This window comes from Podarcis muralis, chromosome 13 (genome assembly GCF_964188315.1).
Source record: "Podarcis muralis chromosome 13, rPodMur119.hap1.1, whole genome shotgun sequence".
NCBI lineage: Eukaryota > Metazoa > Chordata > Lepidosauria > Squamata > Lacertidae > Podarcis > Podarcis muralis.
In genome coordinates, this window is record NC_135667.1 from 19114050 (window position 1) to 19132672 (window position 18623).

Consider the following 18623-nt stretch of genomic DNA (forward strand, 5'->3'; position numbering starts at 1 on the left):
TTCCAGGATTGGCACATAGGAGCAAGCCCTTGGGCGTAGGCTGGTTGGCAGCACCTTGCATGGTATGAAAGCCAAATTTCAGGAGAAACGGCATGTCATGTGCCTGAGTTGTCTGAGTTCTAGAGCAGCTGTTCATGCAAGAAACCAGTGTTCCCCTGTAGGGCAGCTGCCATGAGGCCACGCCTGGCCAAACCAGTTCACCAGAGTATGCCAGCCCAGCCCATGTAACCTCTTTCATCTCGAGATCTCCGCTTGAACCCGATCATAAATAGGGAAATGAGGGCTGTCGGAACGAAGCAGTTGTCAGCGTGGCTGAAGTTTGCAACCTTCCAATGGCTCCCATTGGCTCTGTCTGGGCAAACGCGCCATTGATGTAATTAACCGTGGTGGGCTGAGCAACTTCGCTTCTTTTAAAACGATCCACTTTCCTTTAGCACCCTTAACTCCCCGCATCTCCTCTCTGCTTCCTAGGAGCTCTGTGTGCCGCATGAGCAGCAAGGAGAAGATCTCCGTCCAGGACCAGTCAAAGGAACGCAAGACCCTGGGGACCATTGCCGTCGGCGAGGAGGAGACCAGCTCTGCATCGGAGGGGGAGGAGACGCCGCAATCCAATGGTAGGCGGAGCTACGTGGTAGGCAATGGCCCTCATTGGCCCAGATCTCGGAAGGGTCTGGCACAGCCAATTAGATGCTAACCGCTTTCTCTCCTTTGGCAGAGGTGAAGGCCGCTCCCCCAACGGACAACAGTGCAGTGAATGGCGTCTCCGTGACCCCTGTCAGCCCTGTGTCCCCCAGTCCCCTGGGGCAGAAGGTGAGGTTTTGCTCACCTGCACAAACTCTTAGCTTCTCCCTTATGTGAAACGGGGGGCGGGGGGTTAGGGTTAGGCACATCTCCATGCCTCACCCCCCCTCCCCATTGTCCCTGTCACCTTTCGCAGTGTAGGCCTGGGAGCTGCTGGACTCCTGTCTAAATCCAGCTCTTGAGATTTGACAGGTGACGAGCAGCAGGGCCTCTTAAAGAGACGTTTCCAGTCACTTTTGCATTCATGGTCTTGGACTTGAGGCTGCAGGCCTCAGCTTACCCGTCTTGAGTAGTCACTTCACTAAGGGGTTCTCTTGGGAGGAGGGAGAATGAAGAGTTAGGGCTTCTGTGAACTGGGAATCGGGATTTGGACACAGGGGGAGCAGAGAGCCACAAGACCTCGGTCCTGTATGGGGTGCTACTTGCCTGTTACGGACTAGCTTCTTTTCTTTCCCCTCTCAGTTGGCTTTTCATGGGTCCTTGCATGAACGCTCCCCTCCCCTCTGGCACGCAACACTTGCTGAGTCCCCATTTATAACTTCTCCGGTCTTAACACACCAACACCTTCATCTTGCATGCTTGATTAACCAGTCACCTCTCTTGCACCTACCCTGGGATGAGGCCAGAATAACCGTCATCCTGTTTGGGACACCAGCACAGGCGAGTCTGGTGATCTGATCTGCAGGTGACTCTCCAAGAAGAAGCCTCCTAAATAAGTTGGCCGAGATGGTTGGGCCTTGGACACACGGACATTCTGATGCCCGGTCGGCCATCCTTTCCACTGCATGCCATTTCTGCCTGCACTGTGTGAAATACGTCGGACTTTTGTGTTTTCTTTTTCTGCCTTTGTTTTCCTTTTCACATTTCCTCGTACGCCTTCCATCCGCTTCTGGCTTGCACCTCGTCCTGCTTCTTGCTTCCTTCCTTCCGCCTGCCCACTCCAGCCACAGTTTGCCTTCATCACCCCTGTTCTGCCCATCCCCAGCCCTCTGGGGCCTTCCATGTGGCGGCAAAGCTTGCGCAAAACAGGGATCATTCTGGTGCCCCAGAAGGAGCAAAAAGCTGCAGTGAGTGTCCCGTGCAGATGCAAGGAGGGTGTGTGGAGAGAATGTGCCATTGTGGCTGTTGTTTTCCCCATTAATGGTCTGGCACAATTGTCTCTTAAGCTGGTACCTTCCAGATGTTGGGCCACAATTCCCATCATTCCTGTTGGCCATGTTGGCTGAGGCTCATGGGAGTCGGAAACCTGACATCTGGACGGCACCAGCCTGGAGAAGACTGGCATTGTGAGACCAAGGCCTTAAAAGAAGCTGAGCATTCTCTTGCCTGGTGAGTCACCACTGGCTGTGTGTTTTGAGAGCTGCTTTAATCAGATTATCGTGGCAAACCTGTCCCCACCCCACTCCTGGTTGGGCGGCTTTTGCAGGGGCCTTCAGTACCTCCAGTCCAAGCCACTGCCACATACAGCAAACACTTTCTCAGAGCCGCCAACCCGTGTGCATACAAGAGAGAAGTATTGGAAGACTGGAGGGAAACCTCAAGAAATTATTGGGATGCGGGGAACTGTGGCGGGGCGGGTGCTAAAACTGTCCCAACAGTGGGCATGAAATGATGACTGACAGTGGGGGGATGGGGTGGCATAGTTGGGGGGAAGAACTGGGCTATCCTTGAAAGGGGCCTGACAGGCTGGCTGCAACCCTGGAACAGGAGGGTTCCAACCATGCAACATTTTCTCGCAGGTCCCTCTTGTATTTCCTAAGCCAGATCCATTTGCTAGAAACGGGAGTGCTTGGGATGACCATAGACTTTTAAAAATATGCCAGCGAAAAACCTAAAAGTGTCTTTTTGGCCACTGAGTGGAACTGGGCTAGGTGGGTGTTCAGGCTGATGTGTGCAGTAGGGGCAGCTGGTGCTTTGTGTTTTCCTGCAAGTGCAGGTGTGGGATTTTATTTTTATCGATGGAGAAGGGGGTTCCCCCTGTAGATACAAGATTGCTGACACTTGGGAAGAGAGAGAAAGAGGTAGAGGTTGAAAGTGAGCTGCTTGTGGCCTGTGGGATGGTGTGCTTGAGGACCAGGAGTCCGGTGGGCTACTTGGGGGGGGGGCAATACTAGGTTGGGGCAGAGGCTGCTGGGAACCTGGACACAGATAGCAGCACAGCTCAGCCTGAGCCTGCCTGAGTGGAACGGGGAAGCCTGGCCACCAAGCCAAAGGCTTCCTGCGAAGGGAGGCGATGCGGAATGTGTTACTGAAAGGGCTGCGGTCCAAGCCTTCCTCAGCAGGGAAGCCGATGCAAACTTCTCAAAGCTCAGCAACTTCCTGACCAGCTTTCAATGCTCCGTTCTGCCAAGGCAGCTTTCCAGGCCTGCTCACCTGCCATGAACTCTGCTCTGAAAGCTGTCCAAGATTCCCCAGGGCGGATGCATTATGATGTGGCTCTTGACGGTCCTCCTCATTAAAAGCCTTGGCTGCTCTGCTTTGGAATGTCCAGTCAGCAAGAGCCGCCAGTGGGGGGAGATAGGGGGAGCTCAGGGCAGCCTCATTTTGAGAGAGCCCCCCCCCCAAGTTCATGGAGGTGGGGGTGGCCCCTGGCATGGCATGTGTTGCAGCCCTGTGGCCTGACACTTGCACGCACCCCTCCCTGCCATGTCGGACTTTGATGCTAAATATCCATATACACCCTTCCTTGTTGCAACCTTGAGTGAAGCGTTGCTTGTTAGCACTCCCAAGAATGTCATTATGCAGAGGAGAGAGGCCTCCATAGCTTGTCTGTTTAACAGAAGCTGTTCCCCACTTCTGGGCAGATCTCTCTTGTGAGTGCGGTGGGGAAGCTACAGAGCTGCATCCACCCAGCGGAGCCAAAATCCAGTCCTTTAACCTACTTCCGTGCCAAGACTTTGGCCTGGAACATGCAAAGCAATAACGAAACGTCTCTTGAGCATGTGCAGGGTGGCTTTCTCCCAGCAATCTTGGCAGCATGTAGATCGTTTTGAGTTGAGGATTCCAGGGAGTTGGCGGTTTTGACCTTCCCTGCAGTGCCTCTTGTTTGGGAAAATCAATGCTGGGCACTTGCTTTTAAATCTGTCTTCCGGTAGAGACAATCCCAGGAGGCCTGGCTCTCCCCTAGTTGGCTGCACAGCCCCCCAAACTCTGGCCATGCCTCTGTTGCATAGGTGTTGCTTCCTTCCCAAAGGAAATCAGGAGGTCTCCCTGCTCTTGTCTGCACCCTGCTGAGCTCTCTTTTCTTGATTTGAGACTCGTAACATCCTTCATCTCCACCCTAGTCCTTCTCCTAGATAAATCAGAGTTTCCCAAACCCTGGTCTTCAGCTTTTTGGGGGGCTACAACTCCCTTCATCCCTAGCTAGCAGGACCAGTGGTCAGGGATGATGGGAATTGGGGGTGTAGGAAGGGGGGGTGCTCAGGGCCCCGCACTGCTGGAAATGGCAGTGTGGGGCTTGCGTCCACCAGGCGGACTCTGTGGACAGCTCGCCACACTGCCCCCCTGGGTGGCTCGCCCTGCCCCCACCACTCTGGGAACCGGAGCAGCTAGCTACGCTCCAATGGGAATTGTAGTCCAAATACAATTGGAGACCTAAGTTTGGGAAACCCTGTTCTAGATAATTGAGAGCCCCGTTCTTTAGCAATTCTTGCTTGCTTGTTGTCCAAGGAGCTGTCAGGTTCTGTGCGAAGGATCCCCACATAGGCCTGCCTGGTTATTCCCTCCCTGTCCGCTCCTAACTCCATTGTCCCTAGTTTCTCAAGTTCCCTCCATCCATCCTGACTCCCCTTCCTTCCTCTTCTCCCCACTTCCTCTGTCTCTTTTCTCCTCCCCTCCCACTCCCACCCCAACAGTTCTCTGGAGGCTCCAGCCGCACCATGGAGCCAGAGGACACGGCAGCTCCCGCCATCTGGAAGCAGAGCCTGCGGAAGACCAGCAGCTTTGGGGTGCTGCAGGATGCAAAGCTGGAGGAGGAGGCGGCTGCCAAGGAGGCTAGTGGCATCAAGCGGTCAGCATCCAGCCCCAGGCTTGATACGGAGGAAAAGGTAAGCTGTGTCATTACAATACCTGAGTGAGTAACTTGGGGGGGGGGGGCAGCATTTCAATTCAGCTTGGCAGCGTTGGATTGCAGCAGAAGCAAGGATCTTTCCATTTGCTACGATGGGGCAGTGAGGAGAGGGTTGCACTTTAAGGCTCTGTTGGGTGCAATTAAGATTCATTCTGTTTCTTTCCACCACTTGGCCTCCTAAGCAGTTTATGGTTTGGGTTGTTTTTCTTGTAAGGGTGAGATTAGATTTCAAACAGTGTCAAATAAGATAAGAAGGAAACCAGCAACAGACAAAACAGGGCAGTAGACAGCAACTGAAAATCACCAAGCAGTCTCGGATTGTATCTCATCTGGCAGAAGCACGACAGGACTTACCCAGGTGCCTAAAAATGGCAGAATATGTAACAGGCAGGTGTTTGGGGAGGACATTTCATCATCAGGACAGGGGTGGGGGCACCCAGAGCAGGGCAGCTGCCTACAACCTCAGTGCACACACAGGTACATACAGGAGAAGGCAGGCCTTTGGGGTTTTCTATTTGTAAATTGCGTATCCCTAGCAACATCTTGTGATACAGGCAGGCTTGTGTGCATTCCATTTGCTCTCTCTCACTTGGAATTTAGCTTTTGGTGTTCATTTTCTTAATGTTTAAAAATAGTAAGCTGCTAGCCCCTAGGGCTGCACAGGTATTCTTGAAAGCATTTTGGAGAAACCACAGCTGGAGGAGGGCAGGTGGGTCTTCCAGGGATCCGAAGTCGGAGCCTTCTTCATAGGACACCCTGCCACTCCCCACCACTAACAGAAGCAGTATTAAGTTTATAGGAAGCAAGCAAATCAAGTAGAAGCCATAACCCAGTGGCAGAGCATATGCGTTTGCGTGAGGAGAGTTCACTCTCTTAGCATCTCTGCTTGGATAAATGGATCTTGGGAAGCAGAGCTTGGAAAGTCCTTTGTCTTGAGGCCTTGGAAAGTCTCTGCCAATGAGAGGAGAAGATACGGACTAGAAGGACCAATGACTTGGCTCATTGTAAAGAAGCCTCATTGGCTCACCTCTTGCCTCTTTTGGATATCATGGCATAGCATTTGAATTAACTTTGATGTGGGTAAAGATAGATTCTTCTAATGCTCTGGTTTAACTCTTAAAGCTTGCAGGCAGCTTCAGAGGGCCCATCTGTACTCTGCACCCTTATTGACCAGGACGATTAAGGAAACAGCCTCTGCACATGCTCAGAGGCACACTGATGTTGGTTGTGGGATTACCCACATAATGGCTGAGCACCTGTCAGCTGAGTGACTATTTTCTCTGAGCAAGTGCAGAATGCTTTTTTTGTCTCCTTCAGCCAGCCTAAATATTTCTGGAGTATTAAACAGATACGGCTTCTCAGCTGGGGAGACAAACACACCTTGATCCCTGTATCTCCCGTACTGTATTATAACTTAAACACTGGGGCGAAATTGAAAGGAGGCCAGAGAGTGCCAGACGAGGGGAGGCTTTTTTTCCTGACCTCCCCAGTTTCCATCTCAAGATTTAGCAGCCTTGAAGACTCCAGTTTATGGGAAGAGAGCCTGCAGTTATGCAGGGCCCCTCATTCCAGCTGGGTGGCTTCTCAAAAGGGGATTTCAAGGCATGTGGGGTTCTGCCACGAGTGTAGCCTCTTCTTTGCCCTCTTCTCTTTCTCTCTTTCTTTCTCTCTCCCTCCTCCCCTCTCCTCCCAACCCCAACCCATCACTGCCTGTTACACCTGCAGCAAGACATCCGGGAGCTCTTACGGAAGTGGAACAGGAACCCCATTGGCCCAGGGTTAGCCAATAGGAGCACAGCTTCTGAGCCAGCGGGTGATGCGGTAGGAGCCTCTGCCCATTAGAGGGTGTGGCTGATTACCTTGCTTGCTTGCTTGCTAGCCAGCTTGTTGCATTTGCGGGGGGGGGGGGTGTTAGGCGTGTGGGGCTTAGCTTGAGAGCCATGGGTTTGTGCGGGACGGAATTCCCTTGGGCAGGGAACCCCCCCTACCAGGGTCACTTGGGGACAAGAAAAATCTTATCCAGAATGCCCTTTTCCATTCCTTTGGTGTGGTTTTCCTCTTAACCCTGCCCTCTGCCCTCGTTTCCTTGTTTCTTTGACCTTTCTCTTGTCTCGGCCACAGCTACTTGTAAGCGTCACTGCCGTGTTAGGCATCGGGCTCAGCGCTGCTCTCTGGTAGAGCGGTGCATCTGGTATCCGTCAAGAGAGTCACGAAGCCTCGCTTGAGACAGCCAGAGCTTGTGGTATCTGGCCCAAAGCACAGTCCAAGCTTCCCAGGTCTCCAGCTGGCCTCTGAGCTGCTCCCCCTCCTGGGCAGAACGCGAATTCACAGTGTTAACAGTAACAGCACATGGGGATTCCCTCTTTCCCCCCCTTTTTACAGAGCAAAGAGCCACGCCTGGCCCGCGTAACTCCGACCCCGACTCGGCGGATATTTGCCCTCCCAGACACGGAGCCCCACCGGGATCCCAGGCGAGCGTGAGTAACTGACCGGCGGCGAGCCAACGTGTAGCACTTGGGATTCCAGACCGTTGTCAGGGAGACACTCCGGTGCGAAGCTCTCTGCACGATGGGATGGATCTTCCCTTCTGTTTCAACCTCACATTCTACCCTGGGCGTTAGAAAGAAATGTGATGGAAAGGAATGAGCTGAGTTGGTAGTAAGGCATTCTGCCCTTGACTCTGGGGGAGTGCAAGAGGAATACAGGCCACATTCCTTTTTGTATTCCTCTCTGCACTCTGGAGACAGGAGCAATGTGTAATCCCTTCCTGAACCGGGTTGCCTTTGGACGTCATAGGACTTCCTGCTCCCATCAGCCCCAGCCAGCGTGGTGAGAAGCAGGGGATGATGGGAGTTGTAGTGCAGCGACCTCTGATGGGCTCTAGGTTGGGAAACATAAGATTAAACCATGGAAGCCTCGTTGCCAGGTTAGCTGGGATGAGCCTGTAGCTGGGTTCATCTGAGAGATAAGTGTGGTATGAAGCAAGGCTCACTTGTAGAATCAAGACAGATAGGAGGGGGAGCAGGGGAACCTCCGGGAATTGCTGCTGCCTGGGCTTCCTGCAAGCTCCACTCACCTTACTGGTGGTTAAGAGCATGGGCCGCGTTCCTTGGGCGGATGTGAACTCTATTGTCTGTCTTCAGCACGTCTCTTATCTTGCCTTTTCTGTATCTTGTTTTCATTCCCCTTTCACCATCTGTAATTCGGGGCTGCTGACAGTAGTGTCCAAAGTGACAAAAGGTCTGAAGTGGATTTTAAGGGTGCTTGAGTTATTTCATTATTTCGTAGAACACTCTTCCTAAAGTTTATCACTGAGCACAAATGGTTGGCGGGGGGGGGGGGGGCGGCAGCATAGAAGGAGGAGTTCTGAGACCGAGTCTCTTTAAATAGAAATCGGGTTGCTTTGGGAATGCAGCTATGTCTTCCTTTACCCATAAGACAGGATTAATTAAAGATTTTCCTTGCTGCACTGGTGGCGAATGAAATACTAACATTAAAAATAATTTGTGCATCAGGCATGCTGTATATAGCCATTTCAAAGGAGGACCAGCCAGTGAGGAAAAGCCTCTGCGGTCAATTCTAAGTGGTTTGTGGCTCATACAAGCAAGAGCCTGTGACAAAGGTGGGGGCTTAACTCACAAGTTTGGGAGACCCCTGGGTCAAAGCAGGAGTTCTAGGTAACCATGGGGGGGTTGGGAGTGCAAGTGCAAGGCCTTTTCAGGGACCTCCTCTGAACACACTCTCTTCCACGTGCTGTCTCTCTCTCTCTTTCTCTCTTTCTCCCTCTCTCCTTTCTCTCCTTCCTTCCTCCCTCCCCGCAGAAACTTAGAAGGTGGCCTTCAGATGAAGATAGACACAGCCCTTGCCCCACACCAGCCCCCTTCTTCCACTGCCATCAGCTCTGGCATGGATCCCCGGGACCGCCGAAGGTGAGGGTTGGTGGGGCCCGGGGCAGGCAGACTACGGAAAGCGATTAGGGTCACGACAGACGGGCTCGTCTCTGTATCCAAGGAGCGGGGTTTCCTTGTTCATGCGGCACCTGCCGGTTCTCTGCTGCTTCTCTTATTTCTATATAATCTTTCCTTTTCTGTTGACTCTTCATCACTGTTACAATGGCAGCCACATCTTGGTGCCCGGGGGCGGGGGGCAGTGCTTGCTCACCAGCTGCTTTTGCTGCCTCTGATGTTGTAGAGTTGGAAGGGGGCTGAGGGTCATCTAGTCCAACCCCCTACAGTACAGGAATCTCAACACATGCTTCCCCCATCCAATTTGAAACCATACCAGTCCCTGATTCTTGCAATCATGCTAGCAGTGCATGGGGTATTAGGGGAGGGGTAGTATCTCTGGTAGGGGACACGTCCTGCTCCTTCGGGGGTAGTTTGTCCCCCTTTCATCCCCACCCTGCACTCTGCTCTCACCATGTGGCTCCTAGAAGCTAGGAGTGAGCTTATCTACGAGGCATCCTGACCTGTCTCAGAGCGTTCTGTGCCCAGTTAGGCAGGCTGAAGAGGGCATCAGAGGGAGGGCAGGCTTGCATTTTCCTACTCCACAGTCAAGAAAGTTGGGAGGAAACTACCAGGGTAGGCAAAGGGACATGCCTAGCATTGCAGTCGTACCTTGGAAGTCAAACGGAATCCGTTCGACTTCCAAAACGTTCGGAAACCAAAGCGCAGCTTCTGATTGTCTTCAGGAAGCGCCTGCAGCCAATCGGAAGCTGCGGAACCCATTTCGGACGTTGGAGTTCCAAAGAACGTTCACAAACCGGAACACTCACTTCCGGGTTTGCAGCATTCGGGAGCCAAAATGTCCGGGTACCAAGGCGTTTGCGATCCAAAGTACGACTGTAGTAGTAGTAGTAATAATAATAATAGTAATAGTAATAATAATAATATCATTTGCACCCCACCCATCTGACTGGGTTGCCCCAGCCATTCTGGGTGGCTTCCAGTATATATAAAAACATAGCAAAACATTAAACCTTAAACAGCTTCCCTATAAAGAAGGGCTGCCTTCAGAGGTTTCCTAAATGTTATATAATTTACCCATCTCCTTAACATCTGATGAGAGGGTGTTCCCCAGGGTGGGTGCCACTACCGAGAAGGCCCTCTGCCTGGCTGCATAGTGCTTCCTTCCCATTACTGAAGCAACCTGCCAGTGCACAGTCTCTGATGTGGTTGGCAAGTAAGAAAGGGGAGGCCCCTTGGAGCAACGGAAGGGGCACGTAGAGAAAGGCTTGTAAATGCTGCCCAAACCCTCCGTTCCTCTGCCAGGTCGTACCAGACGCCCGTGCGGGACGAAGAGTCGGAGTCCCAGAGGAAGGCCCGTTCGAGGCTCATGAGGCAGTCCAGGCGTTCCACGCAGGTAGGTGTTGGTGCAGGTCATGGTGGTTCAAGCATGGAGGTACCACTAAGAGGGGACTGTCGGGAATAAAGGAATGTGCTTGTCTGGCCTAGCTCAGAGGCTTAGCAAGGAACTCTTGCTGTGTAGTGCCAGCATCAGCCTCTAGGTGGCGGGGTGGTTCTCTGTTTGGCGCATCGCTTTCATGTGCCTTCCCTTCTCTTCTCACTTCAAGGGTGTCACCCTCACGGATCTGAAGGAGGCTGAGAAGACCATGGGCCGGGCTGGGGACTCCAGAGCAGCCCCGGAGCAGCGAAATAAGGAGGACGAGAAGCATGACAAAGATGGAGAGCAGCAGTCCCAGGAGACTACGGTAGAGATGGCAGGAGGCACAGGGGCTCTGGTGGGGTGGAGGACGGGGCAGCCAAGCCAATGGAGGAACTTCTGGCTTGCTCAGAGGGAACCACGATAGGTGTATCAATTCCAAAGCTATTCCTCTGATCTAGGGTGATTAGAATTGTTAACCTGCCTTTTCAGGATACAGATCTTCCAATACAGGTAAAATCAAGCTAGCTTCCAACCTTCATGACAGGTGCTGGGTTATTTGTATCCATCAGACTGCATAGTGTGGGTTCTTCGTCTGCCCTGGGTCGGGTGAGAGCCTGCTGTGTTTTTGCACATCTCATGGTGCAGTGGCACCCATCACCCAGTCTGTTTCACTCATTCCTTGCTTTCGTTTGGCCCTCTGCAAATTGCTGCCCTGTTCCCTTGAGCCAGCGTGCAGCCTATGTGTAATCTATCTCCCTTCTTGCTTTTCCCCTGATCCTAACCCTGCTGCCTCATGCAGGACTCTTCTAGGAGATTCCGGCTTCCGAGTTCAGAAGGTTCTTCGGTTTATACTGTGAATCCGCTAGTGGTGAATTCGCAGCCCAGAAAAGGTAACGACTTTGGCGCCCTCTTTCCCTTTCTGTTTTTCAACTCCCTCATTTGGCATGTTTAGCTTTGGGCCTGTAGGAACTTCTGCACTACTGCAACTTTCTCTTAAACCTTCCACAATCTCTCCTGAGCTCCGTTGCTGATATTGTGGCATATTCAGTCTATTGGCATGCAAGGACCTGAGCTCAGCTGCGTGTCTTTTTCTGTCTGCGCTGCAGTCTCAGAAGCCGAGGATACCAGCTCAGAGGCAGATTCGGATCTACGGAACAGACTCGCCATCAGGGACCGCAGGAAAGGCCGACGGCTCGTCTCCGGACTGGGAGGGAACTCGGAGGTGAATGCAGCAGTGGACTTAATCGGGGCTGTTGTGCTGAAAGGAGGGCAGAGTCTCAGGACCATCTGCACGAGGCTCTGTGCCGTTCTGTCGTTGAGAACGTAGCAGCTGCCTTGTACAAGCACCCAAGTTGCCTGCACAGGCAATTAAGGGGAGACCTTAAACCCCCCCCCCAACTTCTCTCTCCCCCCCCCCCTTTAGGGTGAGGAGGATGAAGACAGCGAGCAAGTCAACAATGAAGATCCATCAGGACATGGCAGGTAGATTCCTCTTTGGGATCCAGCACGTCAAACTGGGGTGTGGAGAAGGGGCTTAGGCGGTAGGTTGACTCACGAGTTGCTGCCTGCCTGCTGATGCTTCTTAGTATGGACCATTTGGTCCAGTCGTGACCGACTCTGGGGTTGCGGTGCTCATCTCGCTTTATTGGCCAAGGAAGCCAGCGTACAGCTTCCGGGTCATGTGGCCAGCATAACTAAGCCGCTTCTGGCGAACCAGAGCAGTGCACAGAAACGCCGTTTACCTTCCCGCCGGAGCGGTACCTATTTATCTACTTGCACTTTGACGTGCTTTTGAACTGCTAGGTTGGCAGGAGCAGGGACCAAGCAACGGGAACTCACCCCGTCATGAGGATTTGAACTGCCGACCTTCTGATCGGCAAGTCCTAGGCTCTGTGGTTTAACCCACAGCGCCACCTGCATCCCAATTCATATTGTAGAAAGACATTAATGCTGGCCTCAAGAGGATGGTGGGGGTTTTTTAACGGTGAACCCAAAATAGTGCAAGATCCAATAGTCTTAATATGCAAAACTCGACACGTGGTTTTGCTAATGTGCCCAATCCTCGTGCCTTAACTTTCAGACCATTATTAAAATTATATACGGCCCACCTGGATTGCACAGTGTGAGGAGCCACCCGAGGGGTGACCTCCCATAATATTGGTCCCCCTTTTCTTTTTCAGCGAACACCTAAACAGCGTCCTGTCAAACCGGACAGCTCCCTACAGCTGCCAGAGACAGAACAGCAATTTGGGCTGCAAAGAGGAACCTGATCACTATTACAAGAAAGTTAGTTGTTTTGTTTATGTTTTCATTTCAGGCATTTATACCCCACCCTCTAGCCAAAACGGGTCTTGGAGCAACTTATAGAAATCAGTACTAAGATTTCTGAAAAGTCATGACACACAAGGAAAAAGGAATGGGAGGGAGGAGGGAGCACAAAGTTCTATATCAAAACACATGATTGGAAGTTGGGGTTCCTGGATTGAAGGGATATGGGTAGGAAAGGGATTCATAGGGATCTCAGTACCTTATTCGGTTTATTTTACCGTGTGTGTGTGTGTGACCCTAAGCTGTATGAAGATCTCGTGATCGAGAATGAAAAACTGAAGGAGCAGCTACAAGAAGCACAGCTACAGCTGACACAGATCAAGCTGGAGCTGGAAAGAGTGACCCAGGTAAGGAACAAGGCAGAGCAGAAGCTTCTCGGTTGGGTGGCAGCCAGGACACGGTGGGGGCATGAAGAGCAACAGGCAGCTCTGTGATGGATGTGGTGTGTTTTATATGTACCTGGTTTCCATGCATACCTTTTGAGATACAGCGTTATTGAGATAAGGGGCGTGTTGAATTTTCCAGCTTTCAAATCCCAACAGTGAGGGGTGCTAAAAAGTTGTAACATGACTTGGGAATTCAAAAGACATTTTAATATAATTTAGTTTTGCTTGGTAAGTAAAATGTGTGTAAAATGCCATATAAATCATTAAAAATGATTGCCAAGTACTTGGAAGTTGTTATTATTATCATTACTATTAATGTAGCAATACCTGACATTTTCAGGAGGTAAAATTTAAATCCTTTGGTTTCCTGAAAGCAGTTTATGTGCTCCTTCCTCCCGTGCCGCCGCCCCCCCCCCCCCCCATTTTTAACACAGTCTTTGAAGGGGGTAGAATTTTCATTTAATACAGGTGTCCCCAGACTCCTCTTAAAAAAAAGTATTCCCCTTATAATAAGTCTGCTCACCTTTCCCGCTTGGCAGCTTTAACAAAGCTTAAACAATGGTCTAAGCCAGGCATCCCCAAACTCGGCCTTCCAGATGTTTTGGGACTACAACTCCCATCATCCCTAGCTAACAGGACCAGTGGTCAGGGATGATGGGAATTGTAGTCCCAAAAAATCTGGAGGGCCAAGTTTGGGGGTGCCTGATTTAACAGATAAACAAACCCTCTCTCCCCCTCAAAGGTTGGGGGCTTCATTGTGTTGCGTACCTTACATTGCGTGTTTTGTTTTGTTGTTCACCCACAGAGGCAAGAGCGTTTCGCCGAGCGACCAGCTCTCCTAGAGCTGGAGAGATTTGTAAGTACCTATTTTTGACTCTCTTTTTCTTCCCTTGAGATGTATGAAGGATTCTGCTGCTTCAAACGAACTGAATTGCAAGATTTGTTTGATGCCTCCTGCTGGAGAAGCCTGGGAACGAGCCCAGCTCTTTGATAGGAAGGGAAACGAGACTAGAGTGAATCCCTCTGCTGCCCCCTGTGGGCCCGGAGGGGTTATCCTTTTGTTCTTTAGCGGGGGTGGGGGGGTAGATGCAGGTGTACCCCAGGGGTTTCTGAGATTCTTACAAAGCATGCTTTGGTGTGTCGACCCTTGGTCTTACCCAGCCAGATGCTTCTTATGATCTTAAGCAAGAGTGTGTGTTCAGGATCACTTAAGAGTAGGCTAGTTACTGCTAACCTGTAAAGAGCTTCGTAAAGCTAACACACACACAATACAGATGGGACCCCGGTCAGACTGGCAAAAATGTATAAAAACTGTAGTGATGTCTGTTGGAGATGCAACAAGGGGGCAGGAACCTTTCTACATATGTGGTGAGAGTGCAAAGAGAGAGTGGGATTCTGGGGAAATATCTATAACAAACTGAAAAAGATGTTTTGATTTTCATTTGGGGGAAAAACCAGAATCCTTTCTCCTAGGTATCATGTCAGAGGAAATAAAAAGAGCGGTCAGACCAATATTTATGTATGCAACTACGACGGCAAGGTTATTGACTGCCAAAAATTGGAAAAGTAGGAGCGTCCCAACTAAAACAGACTGGTTATCTAAAATGATGGAATACTTCCATAATGCCAAATTAACAGGGAGGATAAGAGGAGATATGGTACAAAAAGTGTATAAGGAGTGGGCTATCTTTAAGGAATACATCAAAATTTATGTGGAAAAAGTGGAATTTCTAACAGATATTGAGTGAATCCAGAAAATGATTAGAGCGAAAGGAGAGTAAAGTCAAGATAGAAGAAGAGATTAAAGAAATAATGAAATGCGTTTAAGCTAGTTGAAAAAATAAAGTAGCGTAACAAGAACGGCTGGAAGTCAAGTCACTTGGTGGGTGTCCGTGTGGGGTAGGTGTGTAGGTATGTTGATATGTATAGTATAGGTTGGTATTATATAGAGTAATGTAGGTAGGTTTTATGTTATGAAAATAAGGTAGTGTGTTGTGTATGTGTATTGTGTAAATGTATATGTATGTGTTTTATATGTTAATAAATTAAAAAATAAAAAATAACGCACACACATAGGTGGCATTTTAGGACACACAAGACCAAAGTCAGCCCACTTCTGCCCTGAAGGGACTGGCTTTCCCTAAATACATTCTTGGAGCTCCCCTGCCCCTTTCCCATTATCCTCACCTTTGCCTCTTCTCCCTCCAGGAACGCCGAGCTTTGGAGAGGAAAGCAGCAGAGCTAGAGGAAGAATTGAAGGTAATTCCCACCTGGTTGGATCAGCCTTCAGGTCTCATCCTGGAGTTTGACGGAGAGAAGCTGCGGCTGGGGAGGATGGGGGTAGAGGATTTTACCAGGTGGTGCAGGTGGTTTGTCTTACTCGTCTTCTCTCTTGCAGGCTCTTTCGGATTTGAAGGCAGACAACCAGCGTCTCAAAGACGAAAACGCCGCTCTAATCCGCGTGATCAGCAAACTCTCCAAGTGACCGCTGCTGCCACCGCCCCCCGACGCCTCCCCCCCCGGGGGGGGGGGATGCAGGGGCCTTATTCCGCACCCCACCTCCTTGTGTACCAGATCCTCAATCGGAACAGGAGACATAACGCAAGGATAGGGGTGGCCAACTCCCTCTTCACCACTCAAAACACTCCAAATGTGGGGGATTCTGAGCCTCAGCCAATCAGACGCCCATCATCCATTGTTTTACACAGAGGGGCCAAGTTTTTCTCACCAGATGTGATGTCTCCAGCCCAATGTCTTCCCCATCCCCTCTCCCACCCCACCCCACCCTCCCTCCTCTTCTCCAGAGACAGTATTTATTTTGTGGCTTCCTTTTAAAAGTGATGCTATTTGCTTGTTGCTTTTCCTTTAACGAACAAAGGGAGAGGGGATGACGGGAGCCAGTCTTTCTGGGGGCTCAAGAGGAGCGAGGGGGCCCTGATGTCGTTCTCCTGACAGCAGGTGAATGAGCGTTTGCTTTACAGGTTGGGAAGTTTTTTGAGGCTGTGGGCAAAGTCGAGTTAACGGGGGTCCCCTGTTAACCGGCAGGATATCCTGGGTCATCAGTGTTGCTCGTAGCTTTGGCCCCATAGCTCAGGAGGACCGCTATCGCAAGGCTGCGTAAGGGAAAGGGTGGCAGGACTCTGTCCAAGCACCCACTCACATCCTGCCGAAACAAACCAGTGCATTTGACAATTGGGTTAGTTCTCTCAAGAGGGCAGCAGAGTTGAAGGTGGCAGCCAGGTTTTAGAGCCGAGGCTGGCAGCTGGCCTGGAAGTCGGAGAACTTGAGCAGACGAGTTTAAAAATGGGATGTGGTAGCCCTGGGTGTGTGGGTGTGTGTATGTGCATGTACGAGAGCGAGAAAGAGAAGCGCCTTAGCACTGTTTAATCAGCGGGGAATTGTGGGTAACGGTTGGGGGTTTTTTTTAATGGTCTTTTGGGGTTGGCTGCCACGAGGCTCTCTAGAGCCAGACGGACAGGAGAGTTCTGGGGTGGCATTAATTTAGGAGCCAAGATAGTATTGCCTGTGAAGATGAGGCTATTAAGTGCCATAGCTTGGGGTTGGGGGAGACAGCTGCAGGGGTGGGGCTACATGGGGAGGGTCTGGATCTCTGCTCCTGTTCTTCACTTCCCTCAGCATCTCGATTTTTCAGGTGCGAGGGTGGCTTGGCCCCTTCTCGGAAACTCCAGCGTCCTCTAGCGTCCAGCCTGGCTCTGAAGGATGCTTCTAGTGTTCCCTTGCCTGAACCTGAGGCCGAATCCCAGGGAAACGGTCTCATTCCCCTTCCCGCTGTCTGGACAGTGCCCCCCTCCCCACAGCCTTCTGCCAACGCCCAGTCCTGCTGTGAGGATCTCCTGGACGTCTGTAACCCTGGGCTGCGCAATGGACAGCATTGGCCATACAAGTCCACATTTGTCGTTGTCCCATTTGCCAGGTCCTCCACTCCTCCTCCTCCTCTTCCAGGACCTGTGCCTCCTTGACCTCTCGTATTACGGTTTGTTGGATTCTACCGCCGCTTTCCTAGAGGATGCATTGGGGTGGGGGGTGTCCATTTTCATGGCTCTCCTCCATCCCTCTTCCTGCACGCACACAATCAAATATTTTCAATGTTAAAACTGAGGGCTAGAAGTACTTCCAAGTGAAACTGAGGGCTAGAAGTAATTCCAAGAGAAACGGGTCCAAAGTACTACCCTGAAAATCCTGTCTGTGTGTGTGTGTTGTTTTTTTTCCTGCGCTATCATGAGCCAAGATTTCCTCCGCCAAAATAAATATGTCCCTTTTCTACCATGTCACCCCTTTCTCTTTTCTTTGCCCACCCCTTTTTATTTTTATTTTTTCTCTCTCTCCACCTGCCCTGATCTGTGAACTCCCCCTCCCCAAACATATCTGTACATAACAGAAGTATTTTCTATATGGTTGCATCGCCAAGAGAAAAAAAACAAGAAGAAAAAAATGCAGAAAAACTTAAATGTGCAATATCGCATGAGTATTTTTTTTCCAAAGAAGTCTCTATATTGTACTTGTTTATTCAGCAGCTCAGCTGCATATGTTTTAAAGAACAGGGAATTGAAATTACCGTGTTGAATATAATTAAAAATAAAAAAGATTGCTCCTTAGGTGTATTTGTTTCTTTTAACATGTTAATGTGCGTGGTTTTGGTTGGTATAGTGCAGCCTTCCTCAACCTGCTGCCTTTCAAATGTTGGGATTACAATTCCATCAGCCCCAACCAGCACAATGGGAATTGTAGTCCAGGATTTCTGGAAGGCTGTTTTATGGATAGTGCGTGTTGGATTTGGTTCTAATTCTTCCTTAAGCCCTAACCCTTCAAGCAGTCACTATCCACACATAACCACCTGGTAGAAAAGGGCTTGTTTAATCTGTTTTTAATGGATTGTTAACTTTACAGGGATTGTGGGTTCAACAAACCCAGATAGATGTGTCAATGACTCTTCACTGTGTTGGCTAAATAGAGCCAGCTCTATTCAAAAGACAGTATGTTGCTGGATCCCAATTGCTGTGGAGCAACAGTAGTAGTAATAATAATAATAATTTATTATTTGTACTCTGCCTATCTGACTAGTAGCGGAGGGCTGTTTCTTGTGCCCTGCCTTTCCAGAGTTATCTGATTGGCTGCTGTGCAAAACGGGATGGCAGGCTAGATAAACCTTAGGTCTGATCCCTCTGGTTTTTTTTATTGATAAATGCATGACTATACAAGGGGCTCCACATCAGAAGGCATAAATACAGAACCTTATTGCAGTTACTAGCACCAGTACCTTAATCAACACTTCATGCTCATGCGGGTGCCGTTTGGAAAACCCTGCCTGAAACGGCCTGCCGAATTTGGAAAACCCAGGTGTCCTGGCTATGACCTGAGTCAGTTTGCGTTGGCTGGGCCTGTCTGCTCCCGCTTGCTCAGCTACACCTGTTTCCTCCTTTGCAGTTGGCCTTGTCCCTCTAAATCACAGTTATTTCCAATTACAGGCTTCTTGCATAGATGTGGCTCAAGTCTCTTGCCTCATCCGGCCTCCTTGCTTTTGATCATTGCTCTCTGCCAAACTCAGACCAAAACGACACTTCTCACTGTGCCAAGACCTTTGCCACAAGATTGCGTAACTCTTGCTCCCGCACCCCCAGGACAAACAAAAGGTA

General features: G+C 50.4%; 1 protein-coding gene across 4 annotated transcripts in view; it reads left to right on the top strand.

The window, feature by feature from the left end:
• PPP1R12C (protein phosphatase 1 regulatory subunit 12C) overlaps positions 1-17585 on the top strand; it is a 38820-nt gene extending 21235 nt beyond the window's left edge. The window contains exons 8-23 of one of the 4 annotated variants that reach the window (XM_077917076.1): positions 472-614; positions 716-810; positions 4656-4847; positions 6596-6691; positions 7253-7347; positions 8692-8799; positions 10141-10231; positions 10443-10580; positions 11055-11145; positions 11362-11477; positions 11679-11737; positions 12436-12541; positions 12826-12930; positions 13775-13825; positions 15178-15228; positions 15368-17585. In XM_077917076.1, coding sequence (XP_077773202.1) covers positions 472-614; positions 716-810; positions 4656-4847; positions 6596-6691; positions 7253-7347; positions 8692-8799; positions 10141-10231; positions 10443-10580; positions 11055-11145; positions 11362-11477; positions 11679-11737; positions 12436-12541; positions 12826-12930; positions 13775-13825; positions 15178-15228; positions 15368-15454 — 1624 coding nt within the window. In that variant the 3' untranslated portion in view covers positions 15455-17585. The remainder of the gene's footprint in view (positions 1-471; positions 615-715; positions 811-4655; positions 4848-6595; positions 6692-7252; positions 7348-8691; positions 8800-10140; positions 10232-10442; positions 10581-11054; positions 11146-11361; positions 11478-11678; positions 11738-12435; positions 12542-12825; positions 12931-13774; positions 13826-15177; positions 15229-15367) is intronic. The other 3 variants (XM_077917078.1, XM_077917077.1, XM_077917079.1) reach the window with 3 other exon arrangements.
• Positions 17586-18623: the final 1038 nt, after the last annotated feature.